The following is a 17,168-nucleotide window of genomic DNA, read 5'->3' as shown; positions in this document are numbered from 1 at the left end:
AGAGTGAGAGCCTGGCATGGGGGCAGATTCGTGTAATCCTAGTAACTCAGACTGAGGCAAGAGGATTGCAAGTTTGAGGCCAGTCTCAGCAATTGAGTGAGGCCCTAAAGCAACTTAGTGAGACCCTGTCTCAAAATAAAAATCTTTTATAAAAGGAGCTGGGAATGTGGCTCTGTAGTTAAGCAGCACTGGGTTTAAAAAAAAAAAAAAGCAAAAACTTAGGCTATAAATTAAATATTTCTGGATTGTACTCTTAAAGCTATGCTATGCAATACAATACGGTAGCCACTAGCCCCATACGATTGTTTAAATATGAATTAAAATTAAACAAAATAAAAATTTAATCCACAAGCTGCACCAGCCACATTTTAGGGGCTCAGTAGTCATACATGGTCAATGTCTACCAGACTAGACAATGCAGTAGAAGAATACTTCCATCATCACAGAAAGTTCTATCTGACAGTGCTGTTCTGCACCCTAGATTGGTATCTCCATTCGGTAAGAAGAGGGTATAACGAGCAGTCAGAAGTCTTGGCCTTGAGATCATCATTGTTTACTTGGAGCAAGTCTTAAATTCTGATCTATGGAATAGGGGTTGAAAGTATCAAGAATAATATCTAATCGACCCAATCACAAAGCTGTCATGAAGATAAACTTTTACTCTCTGAAATCTAATCACAAGAAAAAAATATATGGAGTTGCACAATTTCAATTAGAAAATCACTGCAGTGTGTACAATGAGTTTAGTGGCAAAACCAATATGCAAGTTAGCAATAACTTTCCAGAAGTAGATTTAAAAAAGAAAGAAAATGAAAAAAAAACCTGAAATGACTCCAGTTTTAGTTGAGAAATGAAGAAATCACACATTTCATCTTCCAATTTAAGTTTTCTCCTCCCACTCCCTTCATTTTGAAATAGAAAAATAACCTTCTACTTGCTTTTTTAGCAATTTTCTCATGGCTGAGATTAAAAATTAAATGATGGAAAATTGACCAAGGTTAATAGCTGAAATGTACCATTTGAGCCCAACAGCACAGGCACTTGAATGAATGCAAAATCTCAGAAGAGCTAACAACCAAGACTATAGTCCTGCTTTTCATCTTCAGATAAGGAGATTGTATTCACTTTGCAAAGGAGAAACTAAGAATCTCAAAGTATTCTTAAAGACCACTAAACCAAAATGAGATTACTTTGCAACCAGAATTTCCTTTATTGTAGACTAATCTAAAAGAAACTGATAAAACAAGTAATATCTCTAGCATCCTTTTGTTTCTAAACTTGGTATCAGAAAACAAACACAAGGCCCTGACAATCGTTTGTATCCAGATGTAAAGAAAAGTTTAATAAAGCAAGAGAGATATTTGCAGCTGAACCCAGGACAAAACAAGTAATTCTCAACCATTTTTCCCCATTTACCCATGTGGGGATAGTTCCATACACACAGTGATCCTCCATCAGAGGCACATGCTAGCAGAGATTGAGAGATGGTTGTGTCCTTAACTACAAATCCCTTTATCCAACAGCCTGGAGTTGGACAATTTATCTTGAAAGGTATTTCAAGATGGGGATTTTAAAAAACAGTCATAATCTAAGCATTTGATTTCACCTTAAAGGTGCATCCATTCACCAATTTTTTGACAAAGGACCAAGGTGTTTTCATCATCATGGGTTAGAGGAATTCCAAGAAGAATGTCTTTCCAGTGCAAACCCATAGCATCATCTATGATTTTAAATGTGTTGCTTTAAAATGAAGAATTTAAAAATCTTTTCATCAAAGCCATCTGAGCACAGACTCTTTTAGATCTTTATATTTTTTTCTCCAATGTTTCATAGTTATCTTACCTATACTAAGTGCACAACAGTTTTATTTCAGCAAAATTCTCACCTTTACCAAATCTTTCCAAAGCATCTATATTTAACAGCAACTTGATATTTGCACTTATTTCATAGTTACAGAACATGAAATTAAATTATGCAATTATGATAATTTCTACAACTGGCATAAGCAGGTTTAAAAACAGACAACTGATGCAGTAAGCATGCAGTTCTGTTGGTGGGTAGAGAAATGGTCATGTGCCTTAGAATAAAATGCTAGTCTACTAGTCAAAAGCACTTGGCATGCTGTGGGCAGTCAGAGTGTTTTGTAGAGGGAATGAAGAGTGCAAATTAATCTGGCAGAGTTTGAAAACATTCCCTTCAGATTCCGATACAACTTTCCAATTCCCTTTGGTGTGTCCTTTTTATCCCTGCTTTAAACCAAAAGAATAAATTTCTAATGGTAGCCTGGGAGGAAAGCAAGCCGGAGATTTCCTTTCAAGTACTCCTCAAATTACATTATAAAAGGGGAGAGGATGGGAAAGGAAAATAAAATGGGGACTCACTCTTTGTGAATGCTAAACAAACAAGTTCTGGACACTTACTGTCTAAGAAAAAGGCAAGGACTGAACACCGGTTCAGAGAGCCTGGCAAGAGTTGCCTATTCAAGGAAGCTCAACATCATTCAAGTCTCAGGTTTTGATCACGTAGTAAACTGGAAGCTTTCTAACAGCATGGGGAACAGGCCTAAAACTCTGAAAGTCAATAAACTGAGTGTGGTGTTGCCAATCGGTAATCCCAGGTACTTGGGAGGCTAGGGCAGAAGGATGGCAAGTTCAAGGACAGCTGGGCAATCTAACTGTCTCAAAAAATAAAAAGGCAGGGGAGAGGGAATATTTGGCAGAATAGAAGTTCAGAGGATTAGACAAGGGGAATGAAGGGAAGGGAGGAGGGATAGGAAAAGGAAAGACATTAGAATGATTCTGACATAACTCTCCTGTGTACACATATGAATACACCACAGTGAATCCCCATATCATGTACAACCACAAGACTGGGATCCTAATTAAAATAAGATATATTCCACGGGCTGGGGTTACGGCACAGTGCTAGAGTGCTTGCCTCACATGTGTGAAGCACTGGGTTTGATTCTCAGCACCACATATAAATTAATAAATAAATAAAGGTCCACCAATAACTAAAAAAAAAAAATTAGAAAGATATATTCCATGCTTATATAAATATATCAAAATGAATTCTATTGTCATGTATAACTAAAAAGAACCAAAAAACAAATAAATAAATAGGCTAAAGATATGACTCAGCGGTAGAGCACTTGCCTAGCATGTGCAAGGCGGTGGGTTTAATCCCTAGTACTCAGGGTTGATGGGAAGAAGATCCTCAAATATCAGACTTGTTGATGAAGCACAATCATGAATGAGGCAAGATATGAAGTAGGAAAGACAAGTTTAAAAACTCACCTCTGAACTGAAGCTCTACTCTAATATTTCAAATCTCAGTGATAGGGAGACCCTTTTGCCAAAGACAGATTTTGGTTTTGGTTTGGTGTGGTGAGAGAATGAGAAGAAAAATAAGTTTTGACATCTCCACTCCTTCAAGGTGCTACAAACATTGGCTGGGGCTCAATGTTTATTGACTTAATGAATAGGAAATAGTAAAGTCACTAAGGAATAACAACACCAATGCTTCAAGGAAAAGATCTGGCAATATTTGGCAGCATCTGAGGTCCCCAATATGCCTACCTAAATCTCCACTATATAAAGACAACAAGACTCCTACCATCTCCCAGCATTGACTGGGATATAAAACCCAACTTAGAAGCAGCTCTTCATTCACACAGCACAGCTGTAAAGTCAGCTTTGGAGCTACAGCTAGTGGCAGCCAATTAGTTACTTGTGATTTAAATGGTTAAGTCATTGATCTTAATTTCCTGCTTTAATTCCATAAAATACCTAGGAATTTTGGTTTCAGAATGGGGCAGATTTAACTATGCAAAACTCAAAAACCTTTATGGAATGCTCATAGATAAAACTGCTTCAAATGTGGACCATCCAACATTCCCTTGGGGAGAAATGATCAAGATGTTGACTTAAGGATGGGGCAAGACTTTGAAAATAAAGAGGTATGTGATAGAGGTATGTGATAGATAAACAATCAAATTGTTGCAACAGTACAAAGGACTAGTCTTAGATTGCCTGCCCACACAAGAAAATTCAAACCAAGCAACTCAAAGATTGACAGCACAGGTGATAAATTCGGGAAGATTTTGAGAATGAGTCATCCTGGTTTATGTCATTTCTGAGGATCTACATTCTCAGAAACTGCCTCTGGAGTAGATACCTACAAAGAAAAGAGATCACTAGCCTTGGTAGCACACACCTGTAGTCTCAGCTAACCTGTGATCCCAGCCACTTGGGAGGCTGAGGCAGAAGGATAACAAGTTTGAGGCCAGCCCCAGCAATCTAGGGAGACTCAGTCTCAAAAACTAAAAGGGTCTGGAGACATAGATTAGTGGCAAAGAGATCCTTGGTTCAATTCCTAGTACCAAAAAAAAAAAAAAAAAAAAAAAAAGGAGAGGGAGGACAAAAGAGAACAGATAATTTGAAAAATCATCCTAAAAACTTGGACAGACACTTACATGAATCCTGATTCTTAAAAGTTTTCAATATTAAGATTGTCTCAAGAATTATCTCATTTTTCCAATCTATATATGTAGTATCATCCCGAAAATTTTTCTGATTTGTTTTAAGACAGTTCTAAGCTTTGGTCCAAATCCACAGCTTATGTATCAAAACCACATTTCCCCCATTCACTCTGTATCTAATTCCTGGAATGTAAAAATGTAATTGAATTGAAATGGATAAATTAAACAAGTTACAAAGTATGCATCCTATCCTCAGAGCCAGCACTTCCATCCAGACAGTGTTAAGAACTAGAAATGAAAATCATGGAAAAGTTTAGATGATGCCTCCAACATTTTTCTTTTCTGAGTCCAACTTGTACAAAGTTTGAAGTCTGCCCTCCAATACATAGAAGTGAAAACCTAGTAAAAGATCATTTTGTTTTGAGCATTTTTTGAAACACGCTGAGTAGCTTGTATGTTATAAAACATTCATACTCCCTTATTTGTATAAAGTAAAAGAAGAGCCCAAGAGAGGTTTTCTTCTAGATTTCTCCAAAATGCAAGGACAGGGACAAGGGCTTGTACTCATGCAGTTATTTATGGAGAACCAACTCAGAAGAACAGAAAAGGGGACTGAAGAGTCAAACAGCCAAGAAGGGAAAGCCATTCTAAGGGGATCTTGGAGGCTCAGGGCCTGCAGGCTGGTTGAGGCTGAGACCCACACAAATTCTCAGAAGCCACCTGCCCCACACCTCAGAATTGTCCAACTTAGTGACATAAGTGAAGAAATATTTACCCACCAGCTTGGGTTCCTACCGAGGTGGGCCGGTGGCAGTTTGGGTTGAGCACAGTCTTCAGAATAAAGCAGTTATTATTTCAGCATTTGTTTCCCCTGGATAACTAACTTTCATGGCAGGCCAATGTCCCAGGTATCAGTGTAAGCACTTCAGGTATACTAACCCATTTAATCTCTACCTCTTTTAAGAAGGTAGAAGGTACTGCTATTATTTTACAGATGAGATAAGTAACGTGCCTAAGGTCACAGAGCTTGGCCAATACCCTGGAACTCAAGCAGCCTGGATCCAGAGCCCCACATTCTTGACCAAAGGGCTATATACTACTGCCTCCAAGCAGAGAGAAAACAGAGCAAGAGAAGGAAGGGAGTCATCTGAGGCATCTGCATTTAGGAACAGACAGGCTGGGAAAGGTCTGATTTGGAAGCATCCCAAGGGAAATAATTCTGTCAAGCAGCTGGAAGTTCTAATGGCCTTGCAACCATTTCCCAGAGAGTACAGTCCCAAGCTGGAGCCACCAGGGAGTGGGAGCAGCACAGAAGGTCTTTCAGAAGGTCACCCCATCACTTACTTGGTGATGATGCCACTGGAAGCTATCATCAGTGAACAATAGGAGCAATCACTCTCAGACTTCAGTTCATTCTGGATGCTCATCTCTCTTTAACTGCTTCTTAGTCTCTGTTTCTCTCTCTCTCTCTCTCTCTCTCTCTCTCTCTCTCTCTCTCTCTCCACACACACACACACACACACACACACACACACACATATACGTATCATTCTACAATGTCTACCTGGAACCAAAATAAGACAAAAAGAGCGAGAAAAATAATTACAGACAAAAAAAAAATTAAAACAGTGCTGAGGAGGTAGCTCAGTGGTAGAGTGCTTACCTAGCATGCTCAAGGCCTTGGGTTCAATCCAAGCAACAATCAATCAATCAATCAATCACCCTTGGCTTCACAGTAGGTTCCTTGACTAGGATGCCATAGTTTACAGAGTATCATTCAAAATGCTTCTCCCTAGAAGAGGATTTACTTCCTCATCCCATAGCTCTTCTCAAGCTTGTCACTCCTTGCAGGGAGTTTACCCATCCCTGCTCTGTGGAATTCAGAAGTAACTATTTACTTTAGCCAATGAAATTCATGTGGAAGTAACTCACTGAAGTCAGTTCAGGGTCCAGCCTGTCTCTATTTCCTCTGTCACCAGCGTAGCTATATGCAGACAGAGGATATTCTCTGAGACTAGGCCCTGGAGTCACTGTAGCATGGAATAGACCTCAGAGGATGGAACAAACAAGAACTTAAATGACAAACCTTTATTACTGTGTAAACCAGCAAGCCTCAAGGCCAACTCGTTACCTCAACATAATTTAACCCAACTGACTGATACAGATGGTAGATCTATATGCATGTTGAAAAGAGGAATTGTTTTCAAAACCAAGCTTTCTTAACAGGCTGAACCAGATTAGATAAGTGACAGGTTATTCTTGCCTTACTTTTCTTGTCTATATTACTTTTCAGGTATTTTGAGTAGATACTGAGACATGACTGTCTTGGCAGCAATTTGAATAAACTAAAAATATCAAATAGTTAAATAGGCTTCCTGTACACAAAGGTTTTGGTCAAACCCTCCCTACATTTTTAAATTTCAAAAACTGATTTGAAGCCAGCATGGTGGCACATACAGCTCGGGAGGCTGAGGCAGAAGGATCACAAGTTCAAAACCAGCCTCAGTAACTTAGTGAGGCCCTAAGTAACTTAGCAAGACCCTGTCTCAAAATAAAAAAATAAATGAGCTAGGGATATGGCTCAGTAGTTACCCCTGGATTCAATTCCTCATACAAAAAAAAAAAAAAAAAAAGCCAGATCTGAGTGAATTTAATAGGCATCTTTAAAGAGAGTCACTAATTTCATGCTGGTATGAAATGAGTACACACTGCACCGTGAAATGAGATGAATGAAAAGGTTTCCTTAAGTTTTAAGGGAACTCTGGCTTTCAAAAAGTTTTCTCAGAGGGTCCAATGTTTTTCTGTTTGTTTTTTGCAGTGCTAGGGGTGGGGTCCAGGGCCTCGTAAATGCTAGGCAAGTATTCATCTTTTTTTCTTTTTTTTTGGCAGAGATGGGGGTGTGCAGCAGGATGGGGGGAGGATTTGAACCCACAGATCCCCCATCCTTTTTATGTTTTGAGACAGGGTCTCACTGAATTGCTTGGGGCCCTTGCTAAGCTGCTGAGTCTGGCTTTGAACTTGTGATCCTCCTGCCTCAGCCTCCTGAGCCACTGGGATTATGGGCATGAGCCACTGCACCCAGCCAGGTAAGTGCTCTTCTCATGAGCTATATCCAGCCCCAGTTCCTTTTTGAACTGCCACTTGAAATTCAACGGGCTACCAAGGAGAGTCCTGCCATCTCCCCCAGCTCCATGCTTCAGGCTGTTTTCTTTAGAGTCTGGAAAGAATTTCTGGTTCTATATCTTGAGGAAGGGATTGATACATTTAGACTAGACAGGGAGATACTGTCATTTGCTGTCACTAGACACCTCTTTCTTCTCTGTGTCCTTCCTCAGACTTTTGTTTTCTCTGTGCTTTGGGGCTCAGTTCAGGCAGGAAAGCCATCAATTCTCAATTCCCCTGATCCTTTCTCATTCCCCCTCTACAGCAGTGAATCCTAGAAAATAAGGACTCTGCAGATTTTTAATGTCTTCCATCAACCACTTCCAATAATCAGTTTTGTTTTGTTTTCAGGAGTAGAGGGTGGGGGATAAATAGGATATAGAGAGTAATATAGTGAATACACATCTATAAAGAGTTCACGTGATCTAGTCTCTTGCACATCCCCAGCATCATGTCTGTCTACCTTATCTACCTGGCCTGGAATACTGACGTCCCAGCTATTTCTTTACGAGGTTCTCTCTCACTTCCAGAGCTTTTTGCACATGGTGTTCCCTTAGCTTGGAACACTCTTCCACAGCCACCTCTCTACCTGGCTTTCCTTGTTCAGTCCAATTGCTTACTCACCCTTCAGGGAGATTTCATAAGAGCAGAAGGGATATAACCTCAGAAACTGCACATGAAATATTAGCAAGCAATATCTGATAAAACAGAGTCTTCAGAAGTCCAAGAATGATTTCGAGTGTATTTTTTCCAATTTCTAACCTATTTCCAATTTATAACCTTTATTACTTTGACTCTACTTCTATAAGAAAAAAAAAAATCATAAATTCTTCCCAAAGAAATGTTACTTATAAAAATAAGAAGGTAAATCTTATATATATATATATATATATACACACACACACACACACACACATATATATATATATATATATATATATTTAAATTTCCTTTTGCATAATTAGAAAAGGTTTAAAAAAAAAAAAAAGGCCAGAACAAGAACAAAGTCCCACTTGTTGGGTGCCAGTTATTCTTTTTTGTTTGTTTGTTTGTTTTTCCCTTACTGATATTGAGCAGTTCACAGAGTGACATCCCAGATCTCTTTATTTTTTATTTTTAAGAAATTTTATTTTATTTTTAAGCTGGGGATGTGGATAAAGTAGTAGTGCACTCGCCTGGCATGCGCGGGGCGCTGGGTTCCATCCTCAGCACCACATAAAAATAAAATAAAGATGTTATATCCATCGAAAACTAAAAAATAAATATTAAAAAGAAAAGAAAGGGTCTCACTAAATTGCAGAAGCTGATCTCGAACTTGTAATCCTCCCGCCTCTAACTCTGGAGTAGCTGTGATTACAGGCCTGTGCCATGTGGCCTGGCACCAAGGTTGGGGTTTTTGTTTGTTTTTTGGGGGGGAGTATGACATTTTCCCCACCTCTCCATCTCAGCCTGCACCCCCTCTCAACATACCACACTCCAACACACAGGGTCACAGTTCAGCAGATGGACAACATGTGTCTGCTAAACTTCCTGTATTATGTGACTTAAGCAATGTGCTCACACTTATTGGCACTGATCCAAAAAAAAAAAAAAAAAAGGGTGGCTACGGTGCCTTGGCTTTAGTCATATCAAGGAACAGATTCCTGATTTCTAACTCAGGCCAGGACTGAGACAATGAGACAATGCAATTTTTCTTTTAGATCACCAGCAAATTCTTTTTTAGAAGTCTGCCTGTATCACACCTTAGCCCAAGTATTGTTTTTCTGTTCAATAGCAGCTGCACTGATGGGTTGCCAGCAAGGCCTGAGTAGGTTGGGAGGTATTGTTCAGTTGGAAGGGAGTTTTCTGTCAATCTAGATTTTTAAAAAGAGGGGGAGGGGAAGCATCAATTATATTGTAAAGTAGTTTCCTTGGAAAAAAGAATAGAAGCTTTAGATAGGCTGAGTCTTTGTTTAAATACTGGATCAGGCTTTGGAGATCCCAGCTGAGACAGGTCTAGCCAAGATTATGAAAGACAGATCTCAATAAAAAGATAAAATCCAAAAGTGGCCTCTATTTCAACTAAGCTTTGGGTCCTATAAAGACAAAAAAGAGGCACAGAAAACCCTGTAGACTACTCCAGACTCCAAATCCCATGATCACTATCAGTGTGGCATCAGGTGGCCTTTTGGCAATCAATTAAAGTAGGCCATCCAAATCATGGAAATAGCAGAGTTCCACAATCATTCATTCGTTTGTCTGGACAGACACAGGGTGGCCCAGGTCCAACACTAAGCATCTATTTCCTCCACTATGAGAGTGTTCAAATGGTCAGACAGGCCCCATCCAGCACACAGCTTGGTTTCTAATGAGCAGTTCATACAAGATGGGTTATTTTCATTGAAGTAAATGTTGATGTTGATGAAAATATACCAGCAATCTAAAGGTTGTTATATCAGGATAAAAGGATGTGAATAGTTTTGTTCTTTTAACCAATTCCTTAGGTATGTCTTTTTTTTTTTTTTTATTTTAGGGTAGACATATCATTTTAAAAAGATTATTTAAAAGATAAAAAAATTAATCTAAAGCTGGGCCTGGTGGCACACTTGTAATCCCAACTGCTCAGGAGGCTAAGGCAGGAGGATCGTGGGTTCAAAGCCAGCCTCAGCAAAATGGAGGAACTAAGCAACTCAGTGAGACCCTGTCTCTGAATAAAATCAAAAAAGGGATGGGGATATGGCTCAGTGGTGCAGTGCCGGAGTTCAGTCTCCAGTAACCCCCCCCCCCAATCTACAGATTTTGAAATATTTTAAAAGGATTATTGCTCTTGAAATACTCTTTATGTTCTTTAATAATTATCTATAGCACCTCCACATGTATAATTTATATCAGACTATATATAGAATTTTAATTCTTAAAAGCCCCTCCCCTTACAGGACAGCCCCTTTATTGTATAGACAGCCCTTCCTTAAACATTTTTCAGCTTTATTAATCTTTCCCAGATGGAGGGCTCTGGCTAGCCCTCCATCTGGGGCCACATCCTCAAGTCATAGAAATGTCAATTTTGTATCAAAGAAAAATAACATTTTTTCCAGGACTTCCTCACACATAGTCTCACCACCACCCCAACTTTGTTCAAGATAGACTCTATCTTTAGGTACTATCTCTAATGATCCCCAGACAGATGAAAGTCTTTACCTGAACTGTAACTGTTGACTCAGCAATATGTGCATAATTCCCTCTCTCCTTAGTTTACAAACACCATTGAAGTTTGTCACTTTAATATACAGGGACACTAAATATCAGAAAATAAAAGCTCCTGGTAAGAAGGAAATATCTTTCTTCTCCACTGCTGTATCCCCAACACCTAAAACAGTATCTGAAGCATAGTAGATGCTCAATAAATGAAACTAGTGAGCAAATGGTAAACTTTGCTTTTCATTTCTTTGGCTCAACAGATAAATGAGCAATTAAAACAAATTTCCTGAAGGATATTATAGAGAAAGTTCTGCCACTGGAAAAGTTTAAGCATATCTCTGGTTAAGAATCAAGTAAGAAATATTTATGCATGGAAAAAACTGAACCAAATGAACTCTAAAGTTCAACTCTTAACATCTATAACTTGATGAATAGCAAACCTTAAGAGGGAGTGGTTCGGTTACATAAACCCTGATTCCCAGGTAAAGTAATTGCCATGTGCTGTTTAAAATCAAGATAATTGCTGCCCTGGGATGCAGATGCAAAAATGCTAATTCATCCAAAATGTAGACACATCCCTAGGAGGGAAATGTCCTTGTTAATTATCAGTTACAATCTGGAAACAGCACACGTGTTTCAGGATTTTCTCAGGACCAAGCCCTAAAACCATCAGTGGTTAAACGAAGAAGTTGGGGATGGAGATTTCAAATGGAACAAACAATATCATATTAAATTGAAGCTTTCGTTTTTTGCAGTCAACAACAAATTCACTTAAGAAACATCTGAATTTAAACCTTGAGGTTTTAATGGTTGTAACCGAATATAGCTACTTCATAAAACAGAAAATACTACATTTGACATATAAACATTTCTCCCCATGAAAATGTATTTACCTTGATATCACACTAACACGTCTAAAACTGAAAACCAATTATTCCAATTGAAATTTTCTTTAATCTGGATGGGAGATGCAGTTTGTAGGAAAAGGAGATAACTTGTGATTTTGCAAACAACTTTTTAAAAAACATAATTAATTCTAAAGGAGTAACTATGCAAATCCATTCTCATATAAATCAACTTTGAAGTGATCCTTTTCCCTCAAAAATGTTTCCTTTCTTTGATTCAAAACATAGAATAGATAAGGGGATTGGAAAGGCAGAGAATTCTAGCATTAAAGATGCAGTGCAGTTCGCTTGGAACTGGGTTTAGAGAATCTTCTGCATTCACTGAGTTGTTCTTAGACACAACTATAGAGACCCCACTTAAAAGAATAACTCAATGAAAAAAGTCAATCAGTTCAACAATTCCTTGGAAATGAAATCACACATTTTCTGTAATGTATTAAGAGACTTTCCAAACTTATAGTCAATTCCTGATTATTCATACAAGTCAGGGGGAAAAAAGTCTTCCATTTTTAAATTTTAAGTAATTTAATCTTAATTCCAGTGACAACAGGAAATGTGCAGAAAGCAGTAATTTCCTCTGTACACGTATATCTTTTTAAAATCTCCTCTATTATCTGAATGAGAGTTCTTACACAAGAATCCATGGGGCTCCAGCTCACATATGGTGGGCAGACCTGGTGTTGGATATGATTAAGGCCATACAACTAAATCTTAAATCCACATATTGTTCCTATTTAACTGACATATATGAACTAACTAATTTATAGAAAAATGTGCAGCAAATTATTTCTTCTACTTCCCCCAGCCCTCAAGAATGCACCAGCAATAGGTGTTACTGAAAAAGACACCCCCTACACAGAATATTTGCATTCCAAGACGCTTGCCAAAGCAGATATTGTTATTTTAATTCTCTGAATCTGTGCCCTGATAATAAGAGTGGGGGGGTTACCCAGATAAACCTATAAACTTCAATTTCCTCACTAGAAAAATACAGAGAAATACAGAGAAAAATACAGAGAAACTATGCAAACTCCCTCAGTGACAACTATGACCACTAATTAGCAAGGCCACAGTTTGTGTGCAAGAGGAAGCCAGAATTCTTAAGAATGTATCATTAAATAGTAGAGTTTAAAAGCCCTAAAAGACCCACAGTTGCGCTTTGGTGTGACCACTGAAAATTCTCTGACCGTGAGAAAAAAATCTTTGAAAAAAACCTGGGCATTTTGATACACCTAGGTAGAACTCACAGAGGGGAAACTCCTTGAACTTCCTCCTGGGCCCGGACTCGGGGTGCAAAAGGCAAGCGTTGCCTCAGGGAGGAGGAATACAGGGGAAGAGCCTTGAGTTTGAAGGCATGGCCTTGCATTTCTAGGTTTCTGAGCTCCCAATATCTCCCTGAGATTTTGTCTATACCTATGAAATCTTTCAAGTCACCACCTGCAGCTGCACAGTTGTGAGACGGGAAAGAGGAGAAAAGAAAGAGGAGGTAGGGAAATCAGGAAGGACCTCGCCCGAGGCACCCTCAAAACCCAGGAGGCAAAAGTGGTCTTTGAAAAAAGAAAAAGAGAAAGAAAGAGGACTCCGCCTTTTCCATCCGGCTCGGCTCCTTTCAATAAAAAGGAAAGGCCGCTACCACCTCTCCCTCCCGCTTTCACGCGGGGGATGTAAAGCAGCCACTGATCGCATCCTCCAAGTCCCACACCCCTCGGGCTGGGTCCCGAGTTACAAATCGCCTCTTGCACTCTAAGAGGCGCAGCCCGGGTCTGGACCTCTGACCCACAAACTCGGGGCAGGAGCATCCCCTCTCCCTCCCTCCGGCCAGTGGGGCACTCGATTCTCCGCGCACCCGCCTTCCCTTCCTCTTCCAAGGGTCTCCTCTTCCCAGGGTCTCCACCTCCGGCCCACCGCCCCCGGCCTTCCAGCCGCAGAGCCTTTAAGTACTTCCACCCACCCCAACAAGGGAGCCTTTTGAAAACTTTGTGTGTACATCTAGGGCTTTGTCCACATCCTGGGCAGGGCCGGGTCACCAGGGTGGGTGCCTGAGGGTGTCCGGGATCTCACAATGCTTGGGAGAAGCCACCACGGAAATCCCACCCCTTTGACCCGCTTCTACCACCGTGTGACACAGCGCTTTGGTTCACAATTCCCATGCCCTGATCGCCCCTGGGCGCGGGGGAGACGAGAGGAAACCCCCGGCGCCTTTCTCGACTGTCACGAGGGACTCGGTGTGCTCGGGGAGAGGGAGAGAGCTGAGAAACGCCGCGGCCGAAAGAACCCTTTTAAAGGGAACGCCGAGAGGGTCCTTTTTCTTCCATATCTCCGGAATAGGGGCGCGACGAGGAGATACACTGTTGCATCAGGTAGGAGCTGAGCCTCACCGCTCCGCAACCTCCCCACAGCCCCAGACGCGCGCCCAAATTCATGCACACACCCACAGCCAGAGCAGCCACGGTCCACAGCCCCGGCCCGGCTCCCCGGTAGTCCCCACCCGCATCCGCCCCAAATCCGAGACCACCCTGCGCTGGAGGAGCAGCGCGCGAAGGAAACGAGGCCCCAGCACTCACAGACTGTCTCCCCACCGCCACGGCCATCGCGGCTGCGGCTGCGGCTCCGGCTCCGGTTGGGTGCTCCGGACCGACACTCAATGCTGCTGCTAGCGCCTGGGCTCCGGCTCGCCTCCCCCGCGCCTCCCTCGCGGCTGCGCTCTGCTTGCACTCGGCTCCCGCTCGCAGCCAGCGGCATCTGCTCCCCCCACGCCGCCGCCCCTCCCGCTTTATTAGAGCAACATGGCCACCCGCCTGGAAGGGACCATTTGCTTCCCCAGGAAGGGGTGTGATCCTGCTGCCCCCGCCGAGGCGGTGGGAGGAAGGGTGATGGGCGGGCTCCGAGTCCGGGTCTACGGGCTTTGGCCGCAGGGCTGGCCTTGCCTGAATTTAGTGGTGCGCCAGTGCGCGACCCTCTCGCTTGTCACTAAGCCACCCCTAGCCTGTGTCCTGAATGCCACCCCCCCCGCTCCATTACGTGCTGGAATCCAAGTAAAAGCCTGGGCACCGAGGTCCCAGCCCCGGGTCCCGCCACGCGCTTTTAAGAAGCGGGCAGCTAGGGCGGCTGCAGAGAGGGGGAAGGGAGACTAGGGGAAGACAGGTCACAGGGACAGCGTCTGGTGGAAAGTTAACCCTGGACGAGCACGCCCTACCTGGAGTAACAGGTTTGGAATGGGTTGTGGCAACCTAGGAGAACGGTGGGCGACCAAGTTGGGGTTGGGAGGGCCCCTACCGGGGAAAAATTTGAAGTCTTCCCTTTAAAAGGGAGAGACTAAAGGACAACTGGGAGTTGTCACTATAGCGTGCCAGATAGGGGACCCCACTAGAGAGGAAGCGGCTATAGTAGTTGTTGCTGCAGACGACCCAACCACCGCGTGCAAGAAGAGAAAAACGCCCCCGCTGGAGAATTGAGGCATCTGTCGGCTGCTCCAGAGCACAGGGACCGAGGCCTCCCACGGGTGTAACTGGAGGCCGCACGTGGGGGCTCCGCTGACTTTATTAGGTCGGTGGAGACACACCCGACCACTTGGAGGCGTGCGTTCCGGGGCTGCAGCTCCAGGTCGCGGTGTAGGCACCAGGCGGGTGACCCGAGAGGATGCGACTCCCGGTGCGGTGCGTGAGACTGAGAAACTCCCCCGCTGTGGGGAAGGATTTTTCCAGCAGATGTTGGAACGGTACTGTGCCTCTATGAGGCAGGCGGAATGGGGCGTTGGAGGGTCCTGGGGCTTGCAGGGTTGTGTGGCACCAGCACAGGCTGGGCAGTGAGATGTGTCAAATGCAGCAGATTCTCGCAGTCCAAAGAAGGAGACCCACAAGATAACTGAAGATAGCTACTGGACAGGGGCGGGAACCAGTTGGATTAAAGCCTTGGTGAAGTGTGGTGAGGCTTTGAAGAAAGGTGATCATCCCAGGGGATTGTGCCCTCAGGGAAAACCAGGCCTATTGAATTAGGTAATAGGCAACCCGCCTGTTTGGACCGGGGCGCCTCTGTGTCTGATCTGAGACTTGAAAGCACCTAACTTTCTGGGGACCTTGAGTTTGCTCCTCCATCAGGGTTCAAATGATTTCCACAGCTTTTGGGTAAAGAGGAGTGGTCTTCCTGCACCGGTTCAGCTTTGATGGAGCAGACACTGAGTTTCTCTGATAGGCGAGGAGCGACAGAATTCCACTGGCAGGACAGCGGTGGAACAGCCAGGGAAGAGAGAACAGTGGTGAAAGAAAAGTGGAGGGCACTGACATGGAACCTGATATCTGGACCCGTGCTCAAAAGAATTCCAACCTTTGATCAATGTCTATGCCAGAGACTTCAAATCTTTTGAAGATAGGTACCACTATTTTATGCCAAACAAACATTAGGCACTCAATAAGTGTTGAATTAAGATTACATGTGGATGGCTGCAGTGCAGAGGGAGAGGGGAAAATACTTTCGTCTGCAACTCTGATATATGGACATTTTGTTCTTTCTCTCATAGAAAGACTCGTGCACTGCCAGTGGACAAGGAGGCTCAGGTGTGCCCTGTGAAAGAGAACTCCACATAGTACCAATGGATATAAGGGCAATTACAAAGAAATTCTCCACTTTGTATTATACTAACCAGACCAGACCACAGATTTTCTTTATTTTGCATTTAGTTTGTGAATACTTACTTGTAAACTGATTAGATTATAAGAACCTGAACTCCCTACCTTGGTGGGTAGATAAGTTCATTCTAATTAAAAAAGCTAAAAGTCACATATTCTAACATCTCAATTGATATTTAAGGAAACCCATTTAGGACAAAATCACTGATAGTTCATCCATCATTGAATCCTTTCACTGACTAGGAACAATGCCTTATTGCTACTCTCCTCCATTTTTTTTTGGGGGGGGGGGAGGGAGGATACAGCTGTAAGCATAAATATATTTAATAAAAGTACAATATGGGGAGTTCTGGGGTTGTGGCTCAGTAGTGGAGCGCTTGCCTCGCACATGTGAGGTGCTGGACTTGATCCTCAGCACCATATAAAAATAAATAAACAAAATAAAGATATTGTGTACATCTATAACTAAAAATATATTTTAAATACAATATGTCAATCCCCATCACTGCAAATAATAATAATAACACTTTCAACCTATGGACACGATTTCAATATGTCAGCTCTCATTTTGAAATTATTTTAATATTATTCTACAGCCAAGACTACCTAGATTCAAAATCCTGACTTTACTGCTTCATAGCTGAGTGACCTTGGGTAAGTTCATTAATCTTTTAGTGCATCAGTGTTCTCATATTTAAAATCTGTTTAAAAATAGTTTTCCCTAATAGAGTTGCTAGAGATTAGTTTATCTTTTCAACTATATGCCTAGCAACTATGCTAAAGACTAAGAATTTTTAAAATGAGGATGCCTCTCTCTTA

General features: G+C 42.0%; 1 protein-coding gene across 13 annotated transcripts in view; it reads right to left on the bottom strand.

Annotated features, from left to right (window-relative positions):
* SEPTIN11 (septin 11) overlaps positions 1-14,648 on the bottom strand; it is a 182,661-nt gene extending 168,013 nt beyond the window's left edge. For 7 of the 13 annotated variants that reach the window (XM_081303770.1, XM_081303776.1, XM_081303779.1 and 4 more), the window contains exon 1: positions 14,289-14,459. In XM_081303770.1, coding sequence (XP_081159896.1) covers positions 14,289-14,315 — 27 coding nt within the window. In that variant the 5' untranslated portion in view covers positions 14,316-14,459. Of the gene's footprint in view, positions 1-14,288 lie in introns of all 13 variants that reach the window. The other 6 variants (XM_081303782.1, XM_081303771.1, XM_081303772.1 and 3 more) reach the window with 3 other exon arrangements.
* Between the last annotated feature and the right edge of the window lie 2,520 nt (positions 14,649-17,168).

The sequence above is a fragment of the Spermophilus citellus genome (genome assembly GCF_964194105.1).
Source record: "Spermophilus citellus genome assembly, chromosome: 8".
Classification (NCBI taxonomy): Eukaryota; Metazoa; Chordata; class Mammalia; order Rodentia; family Sciuridae; genus Spermophilus; species Spermophilus citellus.
This window is presented reverse-complemented; position numbering and strand designations above follow the sequence as displayed.